The sequence below is a fragment of the Numida meleagris genome, chromosome 4, assembly GCF_002078875.1.
Source record: "Numida meleagris isolate 19003 breed g44 Domestic line chromosome 4, NumMel1.0, whole genome shotgun sequence".
Taxonomy (NCBI): Eukaryota; Metazoa; Chordata; class Aves; order Galliformes; family Numididae; genus Numida; species Numida meleagris.
The window spans coordinates 60,500,385-60,526,358 of NC_034412.1; the positions used below are offsets into that span (position 1 = coordinate 60,500,385).

At 36.0% G+C, this 25,974-nt stretch overlaps 1 protein-coding gene across 1 annotated transcript in view; it reads left to right on the forward strand.

The window, feature by feature from the left end:
- PRSS12 (protease, serine 12) overlaps positions 2,268-25,974 on the forward strand; it is a 37,342-nt gene continuing 13,635 nt past the window's right edge. The window contains exons 1-11 of the mRNA XM_021395492.1: positions 2,268-2,331; positions 3,809-3,947; positions 6,188-6,366; positions 7,649-7,799; positions 12,020-12,198; positions 12,840-12,981; positions 13,881-14,077; positions 16,603-16,744; positions 22,971-23,176; positions 23,834-23,912; positions 25,795-25,917. Of these exons, the coding sequence (XP_021251167.1) occupies positions 2,268-2,331; positions 3,809-3,947; positions 6,188-6,366; positions 7,649-7,799; positions 12,020-12,198; positions 12,840-12,981; positions 13,881-14,077; positions 16,603-16,744; positions 22,971-23,176; positions 23,834-23,912; positions 25,795-25,917 (1,601 nt within the window). The remainder of the gene's footprint in view (positions 2,332-3,808; positions 3,948-6,187; positions 6,367-7,648; positions 7,800-12,019; positions 12,199-12,839; positions 12,982-13,880; positions 14,078-16,602; positions 16,745-22,970; positions 23,177-23,833; positions 23,913-25,794; positions 25,918-25,974) is intronic.

A 25,974-nucleotide genomic window follows, 5' to 3' on the forward strand; every position in this document is an offset into this window, starting at 1 on the left:
AAGGATTGAGCTCAGCCCTGCCATTAGAGACCTGGGAGTACTGGTGGATGGCAAGCTGGACACAAGCCAGCAATGTGCCCACACAGCCCACAAAGCCAACCATATCCTGGGCTGCATCAAAAGAATCATGGCCAGCAGGTCAAGGGAGGTGATCCTGCCCCTCTACTCTGTGCTGGTGAGGCCTCACCTGGAGTACTGCATTCAGATGTGGAGTCCTCAGTACAGGAGAGACATGGACCTGTTGGAGCACATCCAGAGAAGGGCCACAAAAACGATCCATGGAATGGAACGCCTCTCCTATGAGGACAAGCTGAGAGAGCCGGGGCTGTTCAGCCTGGAGAAAGAAGGCTGCAAGGTGACCTGATAGTGGCCTTTCAGTATCTAGAGGGGAGCTAGAGGAAAGAAGGGGACAGACTCTTTAGCAGAGTCTGTGTTGACAGAACAAGGGGAAATGGCTTCAAGCTCAGGGAGGGTAGACTTAAGTTAGATATAAGGAAAAAATCTTTTACAGTGAGGGTAGTGAAGCACTGGAACAGGTTACCTAGTGTTGTGGTTGATGCCCTATCCCTTGAGTCTTTCAAGGTGAGGCTGGATAAGGCCCTGGGCAATCTGATCTATCTGTGGTGTCCCTGTTCATTGCAGGGGAGCTGGACTAGATGGCCTTCAGAGGTTCCTTCTGACTCTATGAGTCTATAATTCTAATGCTGATCAGCTTCCAATTCCCTAAGATCAATTTGCACATGAAACAAATTTATGCTTCATTATAAAAGTTTTCTCTATTGGAAAGGAAAAATAACCTACTGAAGCACAATGATATATTTTACAGTTCTGTTATGTTTTATGAGGCATCCATTTTACTGTAATTAGTATATCTCATGATCCAGTAAAATAACTGCCAGTAGTCTAAATGCCATAACATTCTGAATAGACTACAGAATAAGTTACAATCATTTTCTCAGTAATTTGCTCTTTTATTTGCTTGCTATGTAATTATGACTTATCATATGCTAATACATTCTTCAAAGTGTATATGAAACACATAGAATACTGTATCATTTACTTTTGTTGGATTCAGTGCTAAAATATTGAGCAAGAAACACTTGGACTGGACTTAGAAAAATACTAAGCCACCCTTCAGAGATTTTTCAATTCTGAAAGTTTTTTTTTTTTTTTTTTTTTTTAAGGGGGTTTACTTACTGTTTTGCTTGAGGAGTGAATGCTAGATTTTGCCATGGGTAATTTAGGTTAGGCATAGCTGTAGGTATCAACACTATCCTAGAAGAAGAGTAGTGAGTTAGTGTAAACCAGCATGTCAGAATTAGTTTTATTATATCATATATTCAGTTAACTCTAATAAACATCAGACATAATAAAAGGTTTAATGTTAGCTACCTTTAAGAAAAGTCTTTCTCTTTATTTCTTTCTATATTATAGATGACAATCAAGAATATTTTAAATTTATTAAAAAACTACCTTTAATAATAATCTTGTGTATTGGTTCTTCATTGTATTTTCTTGTGAGACAAACACAGGTCTGTTATATACGTTGCTATCATTCATAAAATGTTGGTATTCCTATAAGCAGCTGCAAATCTGCAAGAAAAAGGCAAATAAAAATATTTTTGTGAGATACTACATGATTTTAAAAAAAAAATCCCTCATTTATTAATATTTTCCCCTAGGTCTTGTCACAAAGGCACACAGAAATAAGATTCTGTCCCTTCCAATCATTTTTCCTTTCTTGCCTACCAATACCCACCTCAACAGGGACCAGAAGTCACCCAGGGTTCTTTGGGGGAATTGGCAGCAGGGTAAAGTCTGTTTTCTTTGTTTAACAGTATGTGTCCACAGGTGTCCGTGCTTTTTAGTCTTCTTTCATGAGCTGTCCATCAGACAGGCAAAGGATTTCATATTTACTTTATTTTTAATTGTTGGGAAAAGACATGTCGATCTGCAAAAGGTGTCTCTTATACCATCTTTTACTCTGTGTACAAGAATAATTTTTTCCACTTTTGTCACTGGTAATTCTGCAAATATAGAAAGAGCAGTGAGCCATGTTCTACCATGGAAATCTCAGAAGATAATTTTATTCTTCAAGTACTTCTTTATCTAAATATTTGCATAAATATGTAATGTGTACTCAGGAAAATCTGTATTGATACAATAGTTGTCACGGAGGACCTTAAACAATCATGTAGAAAAATAAAATAATTTTTGAGGATGACATCTTCACACTCACTTTCTGGAATGTCAGAAATCACTTTGCTATGACTAAAACGGATGTTTCAATTGATAATAATAGTCTACACAAAAGTCAAGTGAAGAGCAGAAGTAAACAAAATTCCTGAACCTGTCTGTATGTGACAGAAAAGCATGAAGAGAAAAAATATGAAGACAGAAAAACAAGGAGCAATATGTCTTTAGTGTTGCTATAATTAAGCCATTAATAGTCCTCTATGCCAAATGATAGCACACACTGTAACATGAGTTGAATAACTTTTGTTTGTAACTTATTGCACAGTAAGTACTGCTGAGAAAATAGAAGGCAAAAGGGAACACACAAAATCAAGTTTGAGGTTAATTAATTCCTAGAGTCATTTGGCAGTCATTTGACTTGGTGGTTTTATTAATTAAATTTAAAAAAATTAAATTAAAACCAGAACACAATCTGTATGAAAGCTGAGATGAAAAGGTAGATATACCTAATATTATTCTTGTTATCATAATATACACATACATGAACACATCTCATGTACAAGGCAGGCAGGCAAAAACACTGACTTTCCTCTCCTACTGCTAAAAACCCTGCAAGCTGGATGATTATGTAGCTTCTGATTTTAAGTAGATCACAGACAAGAGGCAGATGGATTAACTGAGATTTCAGGCAATATTAATGCATGCAATTAGGTTATGTTTGATAATTTAACAGAAATGTATTCTTTCTTGTTGAACTACTGTTCTGTTATGACTGTTCTGCTTCTATACAGTTACACCTATAACCAGCTTTTTCACACCTTTTTAAGTGGCACTTGGCTACATTCAATAGCAGATGCATCTTGCACCTCAAATACAAATACTTTAAAATAAGAATGCAAAATCTATTAATTTATTGGGTTTGTCTGTTGCTGCTCCCAAGAAACAGACTTTTTTTCCCACTTCTTTTAGAAAATTCGTAATGTGTTTATCTTGTTTTGTCTGAGAATTTGCTAAATACTCCTCATGCATTAATATAACATCATCAAGTGTTTTTCTGTCTGAGAACAAGTATGAACAAATGCATTCTTTGGCTAAAATAAACTACTGACATTCATGACAAGCATAATATTACATGGGTCAGAGCAAAAGCTATGCAATCCATGTGGTTGTTTTCCAGTTCTTTTAAGCTGGATTGAATTATGTGGAAGATAATAACATATCACTCATACAATATAAATTTTGATCACTTGGGTAAACACATTTAAATAATTATGCATAGTCTGTACATATTTTGTTTCGGTGGTTAGACCTTAGCAGCTAAGTTGTAGCATCAGAAAGATCAGAAACGTGATGTAGCTTCAGTATCAGATGCAAAATGTATTACCTATGTAAGGAATAAAGTTACCTGCTGTTGTATATTACTGTATAAGAATGTTGCACGTGTCAGAGTACTTCTTAGAAGCAGCTTACCCACAGAGTGCAAAATAAAGTGGTAGTACTTGAAACAGAAAATTATTCTGCAGAGGGAAAAAACAGATTCAGAGTCTAGTAGGGAGAAGAAATTAACTGAGACATGGAGCATCTTGCAGACCTTTTTTTTTTTTCTTTTAAGGGTCAGTGAGACTCCAAGGTGGCAAGAATGAGTTTGAAGGTGCAGTGGAGGTTTATTTGAATGGAGTGTGGGGAACAATCTGTGGCAGCCACTGGGACAATAATGACGCAACAGTCATATGCCGACAGCTTGCACTTGGGTAAGTTTTGTCTGAGTGAAAATTAGTGGACTTATTTTAATGACATTACAGTATAAAGGGGAATCTTTTGCTTCCTTCAATTATGTTGTATTTCAAAGAGGTCAGTGTGAAAATTAGTATTTCATTTGAAAGCTGCATGAGGGATCTGAAGAGGAGTGAAGGGAGGGTAGATGCTGTACTTCCAAAGAAAAAGAAAATCTGCTTTAGTAACCATCCATGAGATGTTCACGAGGACAGAAATATGAGGTCTGATCCTAACTTGCCTATGCAAGTGTCGATTAAGAGTAGCTCTTTAAGTTGCTAAATCTGTAAAAATGTAAATGTGGTCAGAATTCACTTCTTCAAGGTCTCTTATCACAGGAACATTCCCTATTCCCAGGAGCACTGTGTTACCCTGGTAATCATCCATGATATCCTGCCAAAAGACAGCTGGGACTCATCCTAGATTTTTGGGAAGTGGGGTATTTTTGCTGTGCATGTCCTCCTACAACTAGGTAATCTGTATGGTTTACTTCTAGTGTTACACACTGAAAACTAAACCCAAAACCAGACAAATTTTTCAGCTTTACATTTTCATGAAAACATTTTGCAGAGTCATGGTAATATTGCACAGGTTGAAAGTCCCTGCACTGTGCTAACAGTTCTCTGTCCTTATTGACCACCATTTCCCATGGCTGTCAAAGTGGATTTAATCAACAGGACCCTTCACCATCATTTGGTCATTCAACTCTACATAATGCCTATAGTGATGCTGCAATTGCTATAGTAAGATGGAACTGAGGAAAAGAAGAAAATGCCCACATCCACAGGAAGTTTTAAAAAAAAAATGCAATTTCAGCTTCTAGAAAATCAATGTCATCTAAGCTAGGCAAAGACATTACTTGACTACCTTCCCCCCTCACTATTCTATTCAGTTTGTAGCTTCTCAGTAAGCCCCCAGATAGAGCTGGTTTATTGCCTTTCTAACATTCCTTAAAGTTACATATCAAAGAAGTGATTATATTTGCTACAAGCAGGAGAGGGCTAGTATACCATACTTGCATTGTGGCATTCTTAATGATTATTCTACTTTTTAAGACTGCAAGCCAGAACAAAATCTAAGCTGTTTTATAACATTCAATTCTAATCTGGACACACCATGCCAACTTAAAAAATATGAGGATTAGACGGGATAAAAGTTCAGCCATCTGGAGGCTGTGATTTTGCTTATGACTTCAGCTGTCTACGTGCAATGTCTCTTTTCCTCATTTTAATTTATTTTTGCCATCCATACCCATACCTATACCATTCCAATAAATGTTTCAGTTGAACAAGACCCTTATTAGAAAAGTAGTTCAGTGGTATGTGTGAATGGCTTGGCGTTTTCAATAGAAATGACTTGAACCTGAATCCAGGCCAAAAATCCCCAAACAAATAGTAGTTGAAACTTTATATTTATGCTGTGTTGAGTGTAGAAATTTGGATCTGTATACCACAAAGTGAATTCAGTAGGCATTATCAATGTTTTTCAGGTCCTTCAATTTTTCTGCCCCTTTTGATTTTACAAAACTTGGATGTTGTTTTTAATTTGTTTTTGTTGGGTATTAGATGGAAGATAAGAAGATTCAGAACAGTCTCTTTGGATTCAGTCTGGGAAGGAAAGGAAGCTGTTTATAAATGTTCAGGGTGATGGAGGGATGGATGGATGGACGGACAGATGGGAATGGCTGAATGGACAATAATGCACGTGAGAATGAGCTAATGGAATATGAGGTGATTTCAGTGCCCCATGGTCAAAACCATGTTTTATGCCATGCATATGTGCTGAGCACTGGCTAATATTAATGGTGTACAGGAGAGGAGAAAACTGAAAGGCCCTTGGCATTATCTGTCATGGTAGTATATCTGCAGTGGGATGATACTATACGTTCGCCTATGGAGTGTGGAAGGAACAACTGCACTGACTTTTGCTGTCATGAACTGGGAGAACAGGAGTGTGGCTGGCCCTGCCAGGGCACAGGCCACTGTACTAAAATATTCCACAACAAAATGGCAAGATCTGGATTACTCTGTAACTGCTCTGTGCAGAAGACTGTGCTGAACTGTAAGAAAATGTGATGACTTTACACTGTTAAAGAATGCACTTTCTTTTCTATCCCAAGGTTTTTATCTGAGAACCAGGAATGAATAGATTTCACAAACAGATGTTTCACTCCCTTTCCCTCCAACTCAAATATCCTACCTGATTATTTTTCTTACAGTGAAAAAGGTACATCAAAACACATACCATTTTCCGGACTGAGCCTTATTCCTGTTTACTGGAGTGAAGTGCGTTGTCGTGGTGATGAAGAAAATATACTGTTATGCGAAAAAGACATCTGGCAGGATGGAATATGTCCTCAAAACACGGCAGCTGCTGTTACATGTAGCTCTTCTCTAGGTAAAAAAAAAAAAAAAAAAAAAAAAAAAGGTTTGGCTAACTCTTTACCTTATTTAAATGCAAGAAATAATAATTAATCATTTTGAAATTGGAAAAAGAAAACTTTAGTAGACTTTTAGGTACAGGTAATTAAACAGACTGACTCATAGCATCATTAACTATTTTGAATTCCTCTATGCTGTGCAAGCTTCAACTAGCAGAACCACCTTTTACCTAAAGTTTTGCCTAAACAAACTTAAATTTATAAATTAGTAAATTTTACTTCTAGATCATAAGGTTTTCCTTCTGCTTATAGACATTTTCACTGGAAAAGCTTATTTTGCTCAGAAGAAGTTACTGAAGGTATTTTATCTGTGACAGTAATGCCGAAAGGAAGCTTATCAGTTCTTTAGAGCCCAGGATATCTGAACTTAATTAAATCAGTCCTGAGATTCAGCTGATTAGATGGAGTTTCCTGAAATTGCCTGTTTTGTAGGTTCTACCACTACTAGCTTTTTAAACTAATATAGTTTAATTAACTACAAAAACAAACAAACAAAAAAAAATCCCAACAGATTTAGATTTCATACTGGTGAAATAGTATGATGGACTCAGATAAATTCCCTCAATATTCTTTATTTTTTCAGTCATGAAATAGATGAAATAATAATATTAATTGGTTGGAAAGCATATACAAAAATGAATCACATTGTGAATCATTCAAATGTCAGATATGGAGAAACTTTAAAATAACCTCTTCAGTACAAAACTGACTAATTTTTTTACATGGTTTTAAGCTGTTTCTGTTATAGTTTTCTGCAGAAGTGATGCTTCCAAGAAAATCACCTGCTGGACACAAAAGGTCTAATTTTTTGAAAAGGCCAAAACATGAGGGTGAAATTCTACTTCTGTGGAAACTAAATAATTTTTTGCCTCCTGCTTACAGGTTTTGCCCCCTGGGATTGAGCTTGTACAGAGCTGACTTTGCCCTTACTGGTAGAAATGCAATTCCACTGCCAAAGTATAGTATTCGGTCTGATGGTCATAAGCGTTTGTGAACATTTTGGCACTTAAGTAACTCAAGATCAGCATAGCTTCTTGTTTATAAAGTATTTTTCATCTACTGAGAGTGGACCTTAGAAGAACTAATTTCTAGCAACTTTAATTTCAGGTTTCCCATTGAATTAAAAAAATTAAGTATAGTTCTTGAGCAAGAGCACAGAAACCACTAAGCTGTCTTTTTTTTTTCTTTACAATCAGGATAACAAAATGACCATTTCCTGTATTCTGTCTTTGATCACAGCCTCTGACTTTACTCCGATCCGGCTGGCTGGTGGGAACAAGGCTTACGAAGGAAGAGTAGAAGTCTACCATGCTGGCCAGTGGGGGACTATCTGTGACGATCAGTGGGATGACGCAGATGCTGAAGTTGTCTGCCGGCAGCTAGGCCTTGGGTTTGTTTTACTACATATTTTCTATTCCAGCAGCAAAGCAGGAGAAATAGTAAGACACACAGCCTAGAGTTTTCAAAAGATGTTCCTTTAAAATTGCACTAATACTTTGAAGCATGAACTACACATGTTTGTAGAAAGGTCAGGTACAGTGCCAGTACTTTCAAGTGTCTGGAACTTTGATCTATAGGATCCAGTTTTCAGCGGTATATGATATGGCCTATGATGTAAATATGAAACATCAAGACAGACAAAGAATCTTTCTTGGAATAAATTCCGAATCTTTAGTGAACATTCAATACAATTTCAGTAAAATTTCAATCAAAAACCTTAGGTGGAGATGAGGAAGTTGCTTTTGGTGTTGAAATCTTTACATCCATTCTACTGAAAAGTCTAACAGTCTCTTTGCTTTGGAGCAAGAGCACCGCTTTGTCAGAAAGGATGTGCTTTTTGGCATGCCCACGATTATCAAGGTTTAAGCCATAAGTCTCAGAAAACTGTCAGTTTGCATAGACTGACTAGATACTGGTTTGAAGTTTTGACAGTTAAAGTTTTAAGTGATTCTATCTTAACTAAGAATGGTCCATAACCTAAGTCATAGCAGCAGAACAGGATTTTCTTGATCTTGTTCTGAATAGCCAGGGGCAATTTTGATACCACTCAGCAAATAAGTATTCAGTACTTGAGAAAGATGCCGCAGAACTGGGAGGCAAAGAAGAGAATTGCTGTGTCAGAGACAGAGGAGATGAGGACAGCTGGGATGAAAGGCAGATGGCTTGGAGAGGGAAAAATGAGGAGGAGAATGCAGAGAAGATACGAAGCTGTAAAGGTAAGGAGGAATGGGGGATTACTTCTGAAACAAACTGGGATGAGAACTAAGCAGGTCAGTGCAGAGGAGACAGGAAAAGAACTCACCCGCTTAATCCTGCTGAGATTACAGTGAATTAAAATAAGTGGCACTGAAGGTAGCAAGCTTTGTGGCATGAACAGGTGGCCCTCAGAGTGTACTCATTTTTTAACCTGAAGCTGAGGCCACGGACTCCTGCTGGTTCCATCCAAACTAGCTCAAACAGCTGAGATCTGTACAGCATTTACAAAGCTTCTAAACCTGCTCGTGAGCCATGTGCTCCTCTGACATCATATTTCCATTTTCCCTAGTTTATTTTCTTTTCAAGTCTAGGGTTTGTGTGTAAAAGACTACATTAAAAGAATTTTAAGGCTGCAGAGAAAGGCATTATGCATAGTAGCGTCATGTAAATACTGTGTAATATCAGTTCAGCCCTCTTGTGTATATGATTAAAGATATGTTCTTCAGTTACATGATGATGCTTTTTTTTTCTTTTTTCTTTTTTTTTTTCCCACCAAGAGGAAACTTCCCTAATTTTGTGCACCACATAACTGGTGTTCATGGATTGATAGCTATCCAGTATTTCTTTGAATCCTCATCATACAGAGTGTTTTCAGGTCTTTGTTAGTGCACAACCTTCAGTCTGTGCATAGAATAGCTATATAGGTATTTCTATATTTCTGACCTATTCAGTTAGGAATACCTTTTATAAAACTTTTTCTCCTTTTGAAATATAATTGAACCACTATTAGTAATTGGGAAGTAACTAAACTACCCTTTACATTTTTTCTGTAGAATGACAAATGTCAGGCAAAGTTAGCATATATTGAAATACTGATACTAAAGTTAAATGAAGATAACTTATCATACACATATAAATGTTCCAAAGCACTATCATCTTAAGAACTACTGGTAAACCAGGCTTTCTGTTATAAGCCTGTAATATATCTAGGGTAATACTGATAAAAACAGGTATCCTGAAAGAACGTTCTTCAGTTCTTACTCAATTCTACAAAAATAGTCAGAAGCACTGAGAACTCACAGGGCCTATCTTGACAGGCTGGAAGCCTGAGACATGCTTAAATATAGATTGGATAGCTAGATTTCAAATAAATATTACTCTTAATGTATCCAGTGCATATTATTTCCCTAGTTTGCTATATAGTTACATGCATTTACCAATTAGAAAAGTGGCTATCTGTGAAATGTAGGAGATGGAGGTCTTGGGTCTTATTCCCATTACCAGCACTGCAAACTACAAGTCTTCAGTGAATAAATGCTACATTTAAAATGGCATGGTTAGTTAACAAGCTAAAACAAAGAATGGTAGGGGCAATCAGGAAATCTCAGCAAAGCTCGGGGATCTACTGAAATCTACTGAAATTCTTCTTAGCATTTCTGGAGGAAAAAAAATCGAGCAAGATCTATGTTAACACATTATTTAGAATTAGGAAGGTCTTTCTAAAGAAAATATCTAATTAAAAATCTTTCTCTCTCACACTCACACACACACATACAAAAGTACTAACTTCAGACTGAATTTACTGATTTGCCCTAATAAACTCCTGGAAGAAAGCAGAATGTTTTGCTAAAATGTCACTTTTTGGGTGCTTGAGGACATTCTTGTTTTCCTCAACTGCTTCTCTGAAGCAACTGCAGATTACAACTCTTCTTGCTACTGAGTAAATATGACTTGTTTTTTGATATTTTCCACATACTCCACCACATGAAAAAGGCATCTGGTTATCAGGGAAACAGCCTGAAAATTCACAGCGCTTTTTCAAAACTGACCAAGCACTTTAGCTTAACAACATTAGAAAGAAATGTATTTTAAACATACATGAATGCAAACCACAGTATTTAATTTACCTTCCTCAGGTGTGCTTTTATTTGCTGAGAACATATAATCTACACAGTATCCACCATGAATACTCACTTCCTTCCTTGATACAAAATTTTCTTCCTGATCCTAATTCAACTTTTTAAAGCCTATTATTGTTGCTATTTTTCCCACACCCTTGTTACTGTTACTCAAGAATTTGCATTATTGTAAATTTAGTGCTGTCTTCCTTTAAACAAGAAATAAAAAAAGATGGCATAGATTTATACAAAGCAATAGAAACAAAACCCACACCTACATAAATCCATATATGGATCGATAAGGCACTGCCTTAAAAACATGAATTAATACAACTTCCATTAAAAAAAAATGACAGCAATGGAGAATTCTAACACACTACTGCAAAAGCCTGTTACGAGTTTGAAAGACTACATTCTGAAACAAAACAGCCAAAATCTGACACATTTTTAGTACAGACTGAATATACCTCTCCTGCTAGGAGCTATGTAATGATATATGGCTGGCTGCAAAAAACATTTGTTTTTTAACTATTACTTTACAGTCCCACAACCAAACTATATCTTAAACTAGTCCTTTAGAAAGGTAATTCATTATAGCCAAAATTTAACTACACCCTTCATCTTGTGAGTTGAAAAAGATGACAGACACTGAAAACACTCCTACAAAAACTAGACTGGGTAGAGGTACAGAGAAACCATCCAGTGAAAGGAAAACAATCCATGGCAAAACATTTACATAGGAAAGACATGGTACCTTAACAAACAGAACTGGAAAAATCCTGACAGCTCAACAACTGTTGAACACTGTGTAACTTCTGTAATGCTGAAATAATGGACTGTCTTCAGTTTATGCAGGTTTTTGTGCTCAGAATCCCCTATGCTGACATAAAGTGAACAACAAACACAAGGGTAGTCATGTGTCTGCTTTCTTTTCTTATTTCTACAATTAACTTCATGACTTTGTCAAGTCACTTAAGATCTCAGCCATGGTTTTTAAATTATGAAATGTAGAACAACCATGTTTATCTGCTTCATCTAAGTATTTGGGGTTTTATTAATGTGCTTTTGAGGCCAGCAGAGCAAAGTAAGTCACTGAAGGAATATACAGGATTACCACGTATACACATTAAATGAAAATTACAATTAGAACCCTTATACCCATTTGTAAAGCTATAATCCCTTGTAGGAATGGTATTCTTAAAAATCAAGAGACAGAAAAGGAAAATGCTGAAAATACAAAACAATAGAATTTGATTTCATAAGCATATTGAAACTGTGGAAATGTTGCAGTGGTATGTTTAAGTTCAGCTATTGCTGAACTTCATAATGAAGTCAACCATAGAACCACACTATAGTACAGATGTAATACAGGCTGCACAGTCAGTCATCCCTGTAGTAGCTTTTCAGGAAGTCCCATTTATTTTAGCAGCAAGGTATGCAACATTTTAGCTGTTTCCATTGCCTCCAAGACCCCAGCTTTCTTGTACTTGACTCAGCATTTGTTACCTTTTGACAGGGGTGTTGCCAAGGCATGGAGCCAGGCTTACTTTGGAGAAGGCTCAGGCCCTGTGCTTCTGGATGAAGTGCGGTGTACAGGAAATGAGCTATCTATAGAACAGTGTCCAAAAAGCTCCTGGAGGGAACACAACTGCGGCCACAAAGAAGATGCTGGTGTTGCCTGTACACCTCTCACAGGTAGTTCCACTACCAGTAAATACACAAGAAAAACAGTGACAAATGCAGAATTGACAGCACTGGAAAGAGAATTTTTAAAGTTTGCAGACACATAAGACCCCACAGTAATAACACATTGTAGCAGTATCAAAAAGAGCTGGCTGTTGCCTGTGGAACTTTTACAGGTACAGAAAATCTCATTATTTAACATCAAGCCTTGGTTCCTTTGCAACATGCTAACTGCCACTTTCTGTGTAGTGCATCCCTTAACTGTATTGATTCTATCAGTGATGGTAAATATTTCATGTTAAAAGCAACGGGATAAAACAGAATATATAAAGAAGATAAGTTGTGTGTATATACAATGAAACCACATAATTAGAGCCTACTCTTGTGAACTCGGCATGCAATGAGGACTTAGGAGATCAAAATATTGCACTTAAGCAGCTGTGTTACCCAAAACCTTACAACAACCTGGGTGCATCGTGGCATTTTATTCATCTTCTCATTGAATGGCACCTAATGAAGAGCACAGATATAGTAGTTTAATATTCTAATGAGGTGCAGTAAATGTAATGATATTCATTTTATTTCATAACAGTAATTGGACCTAAGAAAAACTGATTCTTATTTTTGTTTTTCCTTGCTTGTTAATGACACAGATGGTGTATTAAGGCTAACAAGTGGGAAAGGCAGTCATGAAGGACGCCTGGAGGTCTATTATACTGGGCAGTGGGGCACAATCTGCGATGATGGGTGGACAGAGCTGAATACACAGGTGGCTTGCCGGCAGCTGGGATTTAAGTAAGATTATCTGATATTAGATATCTGACTCTTTTGACTTGACAATGATGGTAGATATTTATGTGAATTCCAAATTCTTCAAGAGTCTGGCTTTTTATAAACATAAGCTGAGTGCTTCACAGAAACTACTGAGTTAAAATCCATTTACATCTCCTTCCCTCAGTCTCCATTAGAAATTTATGGCCTCAATTTAGTAAAGAGGAAAAAGATTCAACTCAGTCTGTAATTCAGCAGTCTTCATTCACTGAGTTCCTTCCACTCATCTTTTTTGGCTAACCAATCTAGAGAGAAAAATGAGTTATTTTATTCTAGTTTGCCTATGAAAGTTTGATTATTCAAAATCTTTGCTCATGAATCCATCAGTAAAAATCACATAGACTTTCAAGGTACAAATCCTTCTGGACCTAGCTCAAAAATTCCCCACAGTCCTGAGACACTGTTAAGTATTGACTAACATATTTCAGAAAACAGTCATTTCACACTGACTATGTTTAGAAAAATACACTGTGACTACATAATTGTTGTCTTGCCTTCACACATAAAGAAGTCCAGACTGACATTCGAATACTTATGATATTAAGAACATGATTTAAGTCTTAAAGTTAGTAAGACAGATGTATATTTGATTGAGGCCTTAATCAAAGGTAATACATCCTCAAGTCTACATTAATGTAACAGTAATTCCTTAAAAATACAGGTTACGAGCGAAGAAATATGTAGTGCTCTCATTTATTTTAATGCTAACCGAACCTGCTCAATCATAGTTATTACTGTCCACTGCTGACCTTCAGAAATCTTTATTTGTCAAGAAATAATTTATTTCCTTTCTCGTGCTGAAGTGTTACATGCCCTCTGATCACTACTGATCAAAACATTACATATACATATTTGTTACGCAGGTATGGAAAAAGTGCGCCTGAGAGCTCCTCAGAAGGAAACTCTGGTCCCATCTGGTTGGATGATGTCAGCTGCTCTGGAAAGGAGACAAACCTTCTGCAGTGCTCAAGGAGAGAGTGGGGAAAGCATGACTGCAGCCATCAGGAGGATGTCAGACTCATTTGCCATCCGGATAACAACAGCCACAAACTCTGGCTTGGTAAGGTGACTCTTTGGTAACATCACAATGTGAGCATTGCTGTAGGCACATATTCCAGAGAAGTATAGTGAACTTAAGGGTGCTCAAAATCCTACTGTTTGGCAGATGTGTGCAAAGACAGATGAGGAAGGGAAAAAGTTTGCTTTTCTCTTGAAGATCATAAGTAATCAGGCTTTGTTTAAAGGAACATAGCCAGAACAGTAATGATCAACATGAATTTGTAAATTAGCAAATTCAGATTCCAGAGATAATGTTCTCTAAATCTTTATCTTCACGAGATTTTACATCTATTCTGCCCTTACTAATGGTATACTGCTTTGCACTCAGCACTATCCAAGTTCTAAGGAACTGCCCCATGTTACCAGAAATTGGAAAGGAACCTGTGCATTGAAAAATATAAATCAGTATTATATCCCTCTACGGCCTTACATTCAGACAGTCTGAGAAAAGACATAGAGAGAAAGAACATAAATTCAGAGAGAGCGGGAAGAAATGGTGACAAGTATGAAATTCTTTCTGTATTACTACTGTCTGTCATTTGGATTGTGCATGGGTAAGTGGGCCCCACTTACTAATGTAGACAGAACGATACTAAACAGCATGTTAAAAAACTGACTATGTTGTATGAAGAAAGAATGAAAAGACAGATAAGAAGTCAGAGAGAACTAACTCATTTCACAGAGGTATTACAGATCAAAATATAAACAGATGAATTCCAAAGAATTCATTGAATCATACATATTTTGTAGAAAAAAAATTTGCCAGACCAACAATAACAGGAATTCAAATAATCATGGCTGTCTTTACAGATGCAAACCATCTGTGCTGCTTTGCTTAAGTTTCTATAAAATACAGTCTTAGCTGAAGGAGGTCCGGGTCAGTTAAATGCATCCATATGGTAGCATTCTCACATCTCCCATTGCCGGAAAGTCATATTAGTTTTGTGCTCATAAATAAATGTATGCTAAAACACAAGCAGATGAGATAACAACAAATCAGATATAATATATCATGCCTCTAGCTGGGTAATGTAATACACAACTAAATCATATCCTTCTAGAATAACTCATACGTCCTGAAGAGGGAGTATCTAACTCCTCCTGATTGGACAAGAGACAAGGACTCTATTGTTGCCCTTCAATTTCTAGCACTTGAATGAAAGCATTTTTTCTTCCTCTGCGGATGAAATTGGTTGAAAAACACGAGTAAATTATATAATTCGAGGAAATACAGACATTAAGGGACACTAAAAATACAACACATCACGAACATTTACTAAACAATTGTTTAATAAATAATATCTTGACAATGTAACTGAACAGAAAGTCGGTGAAGCAAATACTTGTAACTGTTCGGGCAGTAGGAACTCCAATATGACTTTAAATTACATTTGAAGCAAAACTACTTTAATTTTTTTTTATAATCTTTCCGTGTTTAATCAGCAAATTAAGTCAGATTTAACTATCTCTGCACCAGAGTAAGGTTTGGTATACAAAAGTTATTCATACTTTAAATTAATCAGAATCAAATTTCAAATACTGATGTATCAAAATACTCTTTAAGAGCAAAATTAATCTTTTTTTCATCCTTACAGGGCTAGAAAAGAGTAGGAACATGTTAAAAGGATGTGGAACAGGCTTCCCAATTATTCAAAACAAGGAAGTCTAATTAGAGTCTTAAAGATTATAAAGTATGACACAGTAGAAGATTAAGAATGTGCTTCTTCACTTAAAGAGTACAAAGAGACCTCAAAGGAATTTGTAACCCTTTTAAAGATTCTTGCATTGCCAGCATGCTATAAAGTAGTCTTAATGGAAAGGAGAATCAAATATGTACTTTGCTTAATGATTCAAAATTTAACTACAGACCTAGCACTGAACAACCCACGATTAATTACGTCTGACTAATCCACAAGTGAGATTTTGTATTATAAGCATATCTGAATAAGCAGTCAATTTAAAATGCTAGAAAAATAATCACACTGTAGTCGATAATAACATGCTGTAGATTGTTATGCTATCACACAAAATATGCTACAGAGCACATATAACAAGTAAGTAGTAATTGAATTTCAACACAATGCTGTACTTTTTTTTACTGAGATTGTGGTAAGATGTGTGGCAGCAATCAGTTTGAGAATGGATTTATGAACTAAGATATAGTTGAACTTATCCACAAAGTTTCTGTAAGGGAAATGTGTCCCATGAATGGCTACCAGATAAAAGATACCTCAGGTGCCTTTGCTGTTATGAGGAAAATTGTTCTGTGACTACTGTGGTGAAGTTATGCACTATGCCCTATGCACTATAAAGTTCAAAGCACAGAGATTACAATTATATTTCACACTGTTTTATAATTTGTACTGACTACTTCCTTTTGTCGGCCAGGGAAAAGTAAATGACTAACGGCTGACATAAGGCTTGCTGAACATCAGTTGACTCTGTATGCTCATTGTGATGGAAATAACTTCAAATACTCATTTTTGCTTCTGTTGTTGTGGGTTGACAGCTGTAATTTATTCCCAGGTCCTCCCATCAGGCTGATGGATGGTGAGAATAAGAAGGAAGGACGTGTAGAGATTTTTTTCAATGGTCAGTGGGGCACGATTTGTGATGATGGATGGTCTGATAAGGATGCAGCTGTAGTCTGTCGACAGCTCGGCTACAAGTAAGAAAATCTTTAGAGCTTTTCCTCGAGTTATCCATTTGCTATATCTAACAGTGTTGTGCAACCAAAATCACCAAATTGTGTCTGCTTGCATAATAGATCTCTTTTAAAATTTGTCTGTTTAGCATAATTATAGAAAAGCTTATTTATACCATTAGCATAAAAGATATCAGGCTATGTCTTAAAAGGAAGTTTGCATTAACTAGCGTAATAGGGAAAAGGAATTTTGATACTCAAAGGCATATCACAGCGATTGGCAACTAAAAGGCAACTTAATGCTAGTTATTAAAATAATTTTATCACAAGTCAAATGTTCCAAATTACTAAGCTGTTGAATACATACTGTTTTTATTTGTCACTTATGGTGCTATATGTCTGTAGGATACAAACACATTACACACAATTCATTATTTTCTTTTAATGCTTGGTTGCACTAATGTAGCAGAAAATTTTATTCAGTGTATCTGCACTGTGCTCCTTCCCATTCAAACTGCACTTTACTTCTTTCATCTTCAGCTTTCATATTCCTAAACATTTTTAAAAAGAATGAAATTTCTAGTTTGGAGAAATAAGGGGAACTAATATCAACATGTAGATCAGCACAGAGGGTTACATATTCTGTGAACTATGCAGATTGTCTCTTCTGGTTCTGCTTTTATGTCAGTTTTGTATTTCACCATACTTAAGTGACAATTTTTATTCATATAACAATTTTCATATAGAATCACCTTTAATCATCGAATTAAAACTGAAGGTACCTAACTTCAGTGCTTTAGTGATATGCTGTAACAGTATATGTAAACAAAAGCATAGAGGAAATTAAAATGCCTTTTTCATTACATAGATACATAAAATACAAATATGCAGAACCTAGATGTGGTTTATGACAGTTTTCTGAAGCTGACTAGAGTTTAGCTAAATTCTCATGGATAATGCTTGTATTGTTTAAAAGAGCTTTTAATCTGTTCTCACTGAAAGCTATAATTTTGCATATTGCTAATATTTTATCATTTGTGAACCTTAGTGATGACTTTTAAATCAATAGTTTCCAACATAATGGTTATTTATTTATTTTACTGAACTATAACAACAGGTCTCTGTCCATGGTCACCAGGTGTGAATATGATTTCAACGCTGATTAAGATTTAGTCACACCAGCTACTCATTTCCCCATTTCATGGGGTTTTTCCCGCATTTACTGGTCTGTCTGGAATTTACGTAGCTTGGAAATTTGATAAAACTCTTATACAAACGATTATGACTTCACTCTACAATAATCTGAATACTTTCATTTAATATAGGAATAGACCTGATGGGACAAAACTCTCTCTAATTAAAACCACTGCAAAAGATAGGTGCTGCTTCTGCACTAAGTCACAACACTCATTAACATTTTTTTTTTTAATGAATCATATTTATTATAGTTGTCCCAGGTTGGAACGGATCCACAAGGATACCTGAGAGCAGTAAATATAACATCAACTAAAGGACAAACATATAAATAGCAGAACTAACATGGGCTAAAAGATTTCCAGAATACTAGTGAAACATCTTCTCTGAGTGTATCTGTAAAGAAATCTGAACTTAAGAAATACAAATCAAGCTTTTTCTAACAAAGTTTGTGCAACTGAATATCACCAATTTATGCCTCATCACATAACATATGCCTTTTAAAAGTTGTGTAGTATTCTTAAAAACAAGCAACATATTTATACTATAAGTAGTAGCAGACTGTATTTTCATAACTCCAAGACCTGACTTGTATTATCTCCTACCAAATTATTCATTTGGTCTGCTCCATCTCTAGCCTCTCTGACGTTTTATACTTTTCCCAAGATTATCAGACTCAATAATTTATCCTCACTTTCTCCTTTTAAGCCTTTGCAAAGACAGATAGTTGTCTAGATTCTGAATTTCTGTCATATGAAATCAAAGGCTTAAGATTATACGATACAATAGAATACACGTTTCCTGAAGGACTTAGGAGAAACACATTTTTGAAATCTAAAATTAGGTTCAACAAATTGGTAAAGCTTATTGGAAATGGATCTTGGCAGCCCTGTGTTTAGGCAGTTGCATTTCACAATGGTGACTACACTATTACATGCAATGATGAGCTGGAATTGCTTCTGGGCCTGGGAGTTCATGAACAAATCTCTTTGTTGAAATTTAAATTATATTCAGTTATGACTTGACTGTTCCTAAGCAAGATTTGGGCTTCTAGGTTCACATACCTGAACTTAGGGATTGATGAATGTTGTTTCTTTATGTTATGACCTTTGCCCAGGAGGAACTCACCAAGCACCTAATACTGAAGTTAGTATCAGTTTTCATTAAGACTGATCACAGAACTAAACATTATAATTGAACTCCCTTTACAATGCTGTGTTTAATTCCCAAGTCTGGGGGTATCTTGAACCTAGTTAGCCTTGTGTTACATTTCTTGGGAAAAAAACACAGATTTATTATTACAAATGGGAGAAAATGCTGTCTTAGAACAGAAGATTTATGTAAACAAAGGCTAAAGAATGAGAACATGGGACTGAGTTTTTCCTGCATATATTATTCATAATGTCAGAGGCTATCTGTACATTTACTTTATGAAATTCTGTTTCGGAAAATTCTCAGCTACTTATTAGGGTTCATTTATGAGGCTGAAACAACAGAAACTCTGAGTGGGCGAAATCACTATGTTCAAAGCAATACCGGTTTTAAAGATGCCTCATTAAGCTACTTTGTCAAACAGGATTAATATTAGGAAAACATAATATAAAGAACATCAGAAAAAAAAATCTTGAAAACATAAAAAGAATAGTGTCCTAATGTAAGTAATATTTGCAGCAGGTTAAATACTAAGGGAATACGCACCCTTTCTGAAGTGCTATCTAATATGTGATCAGTTTAGTGTACAAAAAAGTATTTTAATAGAGTGAGCAAAGAGAAAAAGAAGGTTTTAGAATCCTTTGCATTTTTATAATTAACTGTGCCAATAAAACTGGACCCTCTTCATTTACATCAGGCTTATAAGAACATACACTCCCACTCCCACTCCACGCCAAATAAATATCCTGCCATTAGTGCTCCAAAAATTATCTACTACAGAAAAAGAAGCATTCTAGGGTAGTTAGTCCTCTGACTTAATCAACTAGATTTCTTGATTAACAGCATTATTAACAATGGTAATACTGCTTCTGAGGAGCTTAGCCTAAGTATAGTGTGGTGATTCACAACAAAGTAGTTTTCAATATCCTGAGCAATTTTAGAGCCATGCCCTAAGGCAAAAACTTAGTATTTTGACACAGAAATACCTAGACCAGGTAAGATTTTGCAGTACGTGCTTGTGCTGTCCCGGTATTTTCTAATACCGTACGTGGACAGACCAGCTGCAGATGAGTATGAGATAGTAAAACATTTTTCATCCAACATTTTATTTGTAATCAGAGTATCCTTCACAAAAGAAAATATCTGGAGCAAGAGACACATTGCTTGTGATTGACAAGTTAAATCATACTAAACTCATTAGGCAAAGATTGACCTATACTGGTTTCAAAGTCAGTTAAGGCTTTGGATTATCTGGTAAATACTTTGTGGCCGTGGAAATTAAAAAATGTCTAAGGACAGTTGACCTTGTGGTTTCATCTCTGTCAGGTGGTTTGCATGTTTCCCTTTCCTGGTTTTCTATAATTTGTGAATTCTAAATAACATTTCCTGCTTAGAAATCCCGTGCCCTTCAATCTGTGGTAAAGAAATCCAAATAGGCAAGGCTTTCTATGTGCAAGTTTGAAAAAGGAGGAAGCTTGTATGTCCTACTTTCATGTTTGAATTATAAGACATTCTATATTACAAATTACATGAATACGGGCAATTGAGTTTGATTCAGCTACATTTCCAGAGCGAAGAAACTTTCTAAGTGGTATGACTCATCAAAATGTTCTCCCCAACAAAGAATCCCTAGCTGATGAAAGTACATAACTCTTTATGACATTTCCCACAAATCTTCCTCAACACTGCAGGTATAAAAAGAGATATAAAAATAGAGATATAGAAAGAAATATTTTCTTGCCTAATACACCTTCATTAACAATTGTTAAACTCTCTTTCTCTACTCTGGCATTTCATCGTACATGCAGTTACCCTTCTGTATACACAGAGGTACTGTCCTTTACAACGTGTAATTATAACATATCATTTTAAAATCAAAAACTGTGCCACATATTATTTAGAATTCAGTATATTATATCACAGCAAAATATCAGTAAAGCTCTTAACTGATATGTAATCTTTTAATTCAGACACCTAAAGCAAACTGTGCCCAATTCTCTACAGACAGCTGGGTTGTTTCCCACTAGTGGTTCTTTCTTACTCTTAAACCATATACAGCAAAATTGCTGTCAAGATATTATGAAGCATATTCTAAATACTTAAAACTAAACATCTATCACAAAAATGACCAAATGAAATAAATACATGCACAATTCATGGTTATTTCTTTTTGTTTGTTGGTTTTTGAACTGTGTTCACTCACTCATATGGATAAATGGTTGATTATTCAAAAGAGGTCATTCATACAGCAGACTGCAGTCATCGCTGAAGCTTCATGGCACTACATACAATCTATAAGGATCAAGACTTCAAACCACAATAAAATGTCTTAGGCTGACGTTTAAATACTTAGGTTTGATGCTTATCCTTACACAAGCATAGGATTATTTGTAAAGTGCCTTGAGGCAGATGTATTAAAGTGCTACTGTCTTGGTTCTGGCTGGGATAGAGTTAATTTTCTTCATAGTGGTTGGAATGATGCCATGTTTTGGATTCAGGAGAAAAAACAATGTTGACAGCACACAGACTTTTTAGTTGTTGCTGAGCAGTGCTTACACTATGTCAAGGACTTTTCAGCTTCTCACACTGCCCTGACAGCTTCTATTACCTTTTTCTAATTTTCTCTCCCATCCTACAGTAGGAATTTTGAGTGAATGGATGCACGGTACAAGTACCATGTACTTATGATGATTAGGTTGAACCTTCCCAGAATTTTGACATTTTAAATTCTTGGACATTCTAGGGAAGAGATTACGCTTGCGAATAAGAGCAGAAATTATTTTTTTAGTACAAACTTATGAATCTACCAGAAATATCTAGGAGTCTCTATAGCATCTCCATGTATCAACTTACCTAAGTCAACTACAGATGCATACTCTGGTCACAAAAAGTTGGTGAAGCAGCTTGGGCTTTTCTGCCTGCTTTATTAGCTTTTTGGGACAAAAGTCAGTCTCCTATGCTTTGAGAAAACAGGCTGCACACAGTCAATCCAGGTTTCACGTAATGCAGAAAACATTCACGTTTCTGCAGTTCCCTTCTTCCTTTCTTTGCATGTAATTGCATACTTCCCAGTCACACCCAGCTTTTCATACTTCTTTAGATGTTCATTAATTGCTACGTTTCTAAATTAATTGAAAAAAGATGGTTGTTACATCCTAGCCTATCTACAGATGTCCAGTGTGAATGAGACACACTGAAGCTTTGCAGAAATGGACCAACCTTACCTGGTTTGTATGGCCTCAAAAGGATCCAACCCTCAACCTTTTTTTCCCTCTTCTTTCTTTCTTTTTCCTGGTAGTATTGCAATAGTTACATTTCTCTGCCTTTCTCCAATTACATTGCAGTTTTAGAATTCAACTACAGGAGTGCACTTAAAAATGACATGACTTGTATTCAGGATAATTAAATATGTTAATAACTATTAACATCAAACAGGCGTGTAAATCATAGCTCCTACTACCATGCAAAGATACTTTCTTAGTTAACTAGTCCATCTTACTGAGGGAATCAGACCATAAAAAAATATTTTTAGCATTCACACATGCTGTTTAATATGAGGATTAAAAAGATTATCAAAAAGCAGCTTTCACATATTTTGCTTTATTGTAGATATTTGTAATGCCTTTACAATGTAAAATACTTGGCACAGTGCATTCTAACTAGAGGCATAAGAGCACTTCTAAAACATTAACAAATTGTAGCAATTTTGTTACGCTTATTTTTTTTCTGCTTCCTAGAGTAACAGAGGCAATGAGAAGAAAATTTATCATCTAGTAAATCAGTGACAGGACTTCGAATAAAACCTCGATACCTTCGCTACTCAAACTCTTTATTTCAGCTGAGTAAACGTAGAACAGCGTCTCAAAAGGTTTTGATTAAAAAAAGAAATGTGTTTTGTTTCCAGAGGTCCAGCGAGAGCAAGGACAATGGCATATTTTGGGGAGGGCAAAGGCCCAATCCATGTGGATAATGTGAAATGTACTGGAAATGAGAGATCCTTGGCAGACTGCATTAAGCAGGACATTGGAACACACAACTGCCGTCACAGCGAGGATGCAGGCGTCATCTGTGACCACCTAGGCAAGAAGGTTCCCGGGAACAGCAACAAAGGTGAAATCCTGTTTTGAGCAGTAGACAAACCGGTTCAGGTGGGGAACTGTCATAGTAGGAAGAGATGGAACCCAATAATCACACCTTACAGAGGAAATAGTTATATGAATTTATAGAAACAAAAGTGGTGGGAAATTATATGCCTTCACTGTTTCACCTTACTGCTGTACCAGCTCTGCAAACCAATCATGAAGACTATTCAAGTGATACAGGGTATTTGTCTACCATAGTTCACAGTAGTCATGTTTGTACAAGGGATATGAAAACGCAAAAGCGTATACAGTTACTCTCAATTTTTCAAGGTATAATGTATCTTCAGCTGAGGTTTGAAACCTATGTGGTCTGACAAGTTCTGCTTTCATTTCACCAAGTAAGAAAGAGCCCTACAGAAAATTCTAGGATTAACTCCAGGTGTACACTTGAAAAGCAGAACACAACTGTGTAAACTGCTCTGTAACCACAGTCAAAAAATAAAAAAAACCAAAACAAAACAACTCAGCTATAAAGAATTCAGTGTACTTTCCCAGAGCAAAATTTGGCTGTTAAAAACTACCATGAAACAGAATAACCTCAACCTTCCTGGTTTTTAGTTAATTGTCATTATAGAATGGATACTTTTTGAGTTTAATGTTGTCTGAATCTCCCTTTCTGGCTTAGATTCTCTTGCTTCTGTTTGTGGATTGAGGTTACTACATCGTCGACAAAAACGAATAATTGGTGGGAAAAATTCTTTACGGTAAATATTTGATAAAGAAATCTCATTTCAGCATAAAGTGTCTAACACATATATTTACCATAAGTTCTTTGCCTGAACTAAGTTTGGTTTTTTGTTCGTTTGTTTTGTTTATCATTAGGTAGAAGCAGATTTGGTAGGAAATTAAAAAACATCCATTAGTTGAAATGTAGATACTCATGGGTTTAGTCCTGGATTGGACTGAATTTCTCACTTTCAAAATAGCCATTTCACTTATTTTCAAAGGATATCTTGACATCAAGACGTAAGCTACATGAGAAGAGCTATGAAAATGGTGTGAGGATATAAATGCTACCTACCCTGAAAGGAGGTCACTGCCAGCACCTAATATTCCTTCACAAAATACAACTTTATGATGATGACACAGCTATGAAATCAGATGTTTTGTTAATACATTTTGTTTTCATTTAATTATCACAAATAGATTAGTTAAATACGACTACTATGAAATACTACAATAGGAAGTGTAGGCTTTGTTTTCTTAACAGTTGTGAGTAATCACAAACATATATTCACTGGATCTTATGAGGTGGTTTGTGAAAATGTATCTTTTCATGTTATTCTGGAACGTATTTCAAAGTATCAATCTGTTTCAAAAAATATACTGTGTAAGTGGAGAGGGTTCAAAGAACAGTAACAAGGGAACACAGAAAACAGATCTAAATGCAGTCAGAGCAAATTAGGATAACTTACCTCAATACAAGAAAAATTAGTATAAATTAGTATAATAAATATTGCATTGTATAGAAAAAGGAGATTGAGAATTCTTCCCTCAGAGTATACTCATAAAGGACACTGAATGAAATGAAAAAATGAGAAGTAGTGAATGGCACAGTTAAGTCTGAACAAGAAAACTTGGTCTCATAATAATTAAGCACAGGAACATCAGATGAAGCATAAGGGTGAGAGAAACCTAATGGTGCACTTAGAAATCCTTCCAAATCAAGAAAAGCAACATATGGACAATATCAGAAAAGGATCCATTGTCAAAAGAAAGCTCAAAAAGAAACTGGATACTTACATATATACCAGAAAATCCGAAGTTAGTAAATTTCTCCACCTTTAAAACATTTGCCACTGGCAACTCTAAGATGGCATGTTGGACTAGATGATCCTGGGCAGTTCTTGTACTCCAGCACACTTATTCAAGCTGGCAGCAGTCAGCAAATATCTTGGCCTTACAGAGAGATTCTTACAGATGCATCTCTCTCTTTCCCCCCATGTGCTCTTCTCAGATTCCATATTGTACTAATCTATTGAACTACTGAAATTAATCTGTCCCATCTTGATAGGCCTGCAAATATGTATCCCAGATCTACTATCCAAAACAAATGATCACAGCCTGAATAAAGGTGCTTATCTGTTACTTGTGTTTTCTTCAGTTGCTTTAGACCTCTGCTTAGTAAACCTCCATGTTCAGACAGTTCAGAATCAACAAAGCAGATCATAATGCAGACATGAAAGGAGGATGGAATAAGTTTTTAAAGAAATTCCTTTATTTTCCTTCTCCAGTTGGCAGAAAATCTATGGTTTCTTGGAGAGTATTTGGCAAGGAACTCACAGAATATATTTTTGGAAAAATGAATACAATCTCAGAAGAGAAAATAAAAACAATTCACAGTGGGAGGAAGTAACCAGTTTTCTGGGTGCCCAAACAATCCATAAAATAATCCTGACCACTGTTAAATGGAATTCTGTATACTGAAGGAACATGAAGGTATTCTCAACTGCTAGACAACACGTAATATGTTTTGTAAACTATGTCAATCAAACAAGCTATATGGGATTTACATTCAAGGTAACTGACAAGCTATTTTACTCTTCCATCTCTGTACCCTGAAAATAACGTCTCTGCTCTCTGTAGGGGCGGTTGGCCATGGCAGGTTGCACTCCGACTGAAATCATCTCATGGGGACGGAAGACTCTTGTGTGGTGCTACTCTCATTAGCAGCTGCTGGGTCCTCACTGCAGCGCATTGCTTTAAAAGGTTGGTCTCCCTTTAACAGTAAAATGTATTTTCAAACTATATATAATTTCTGGATAT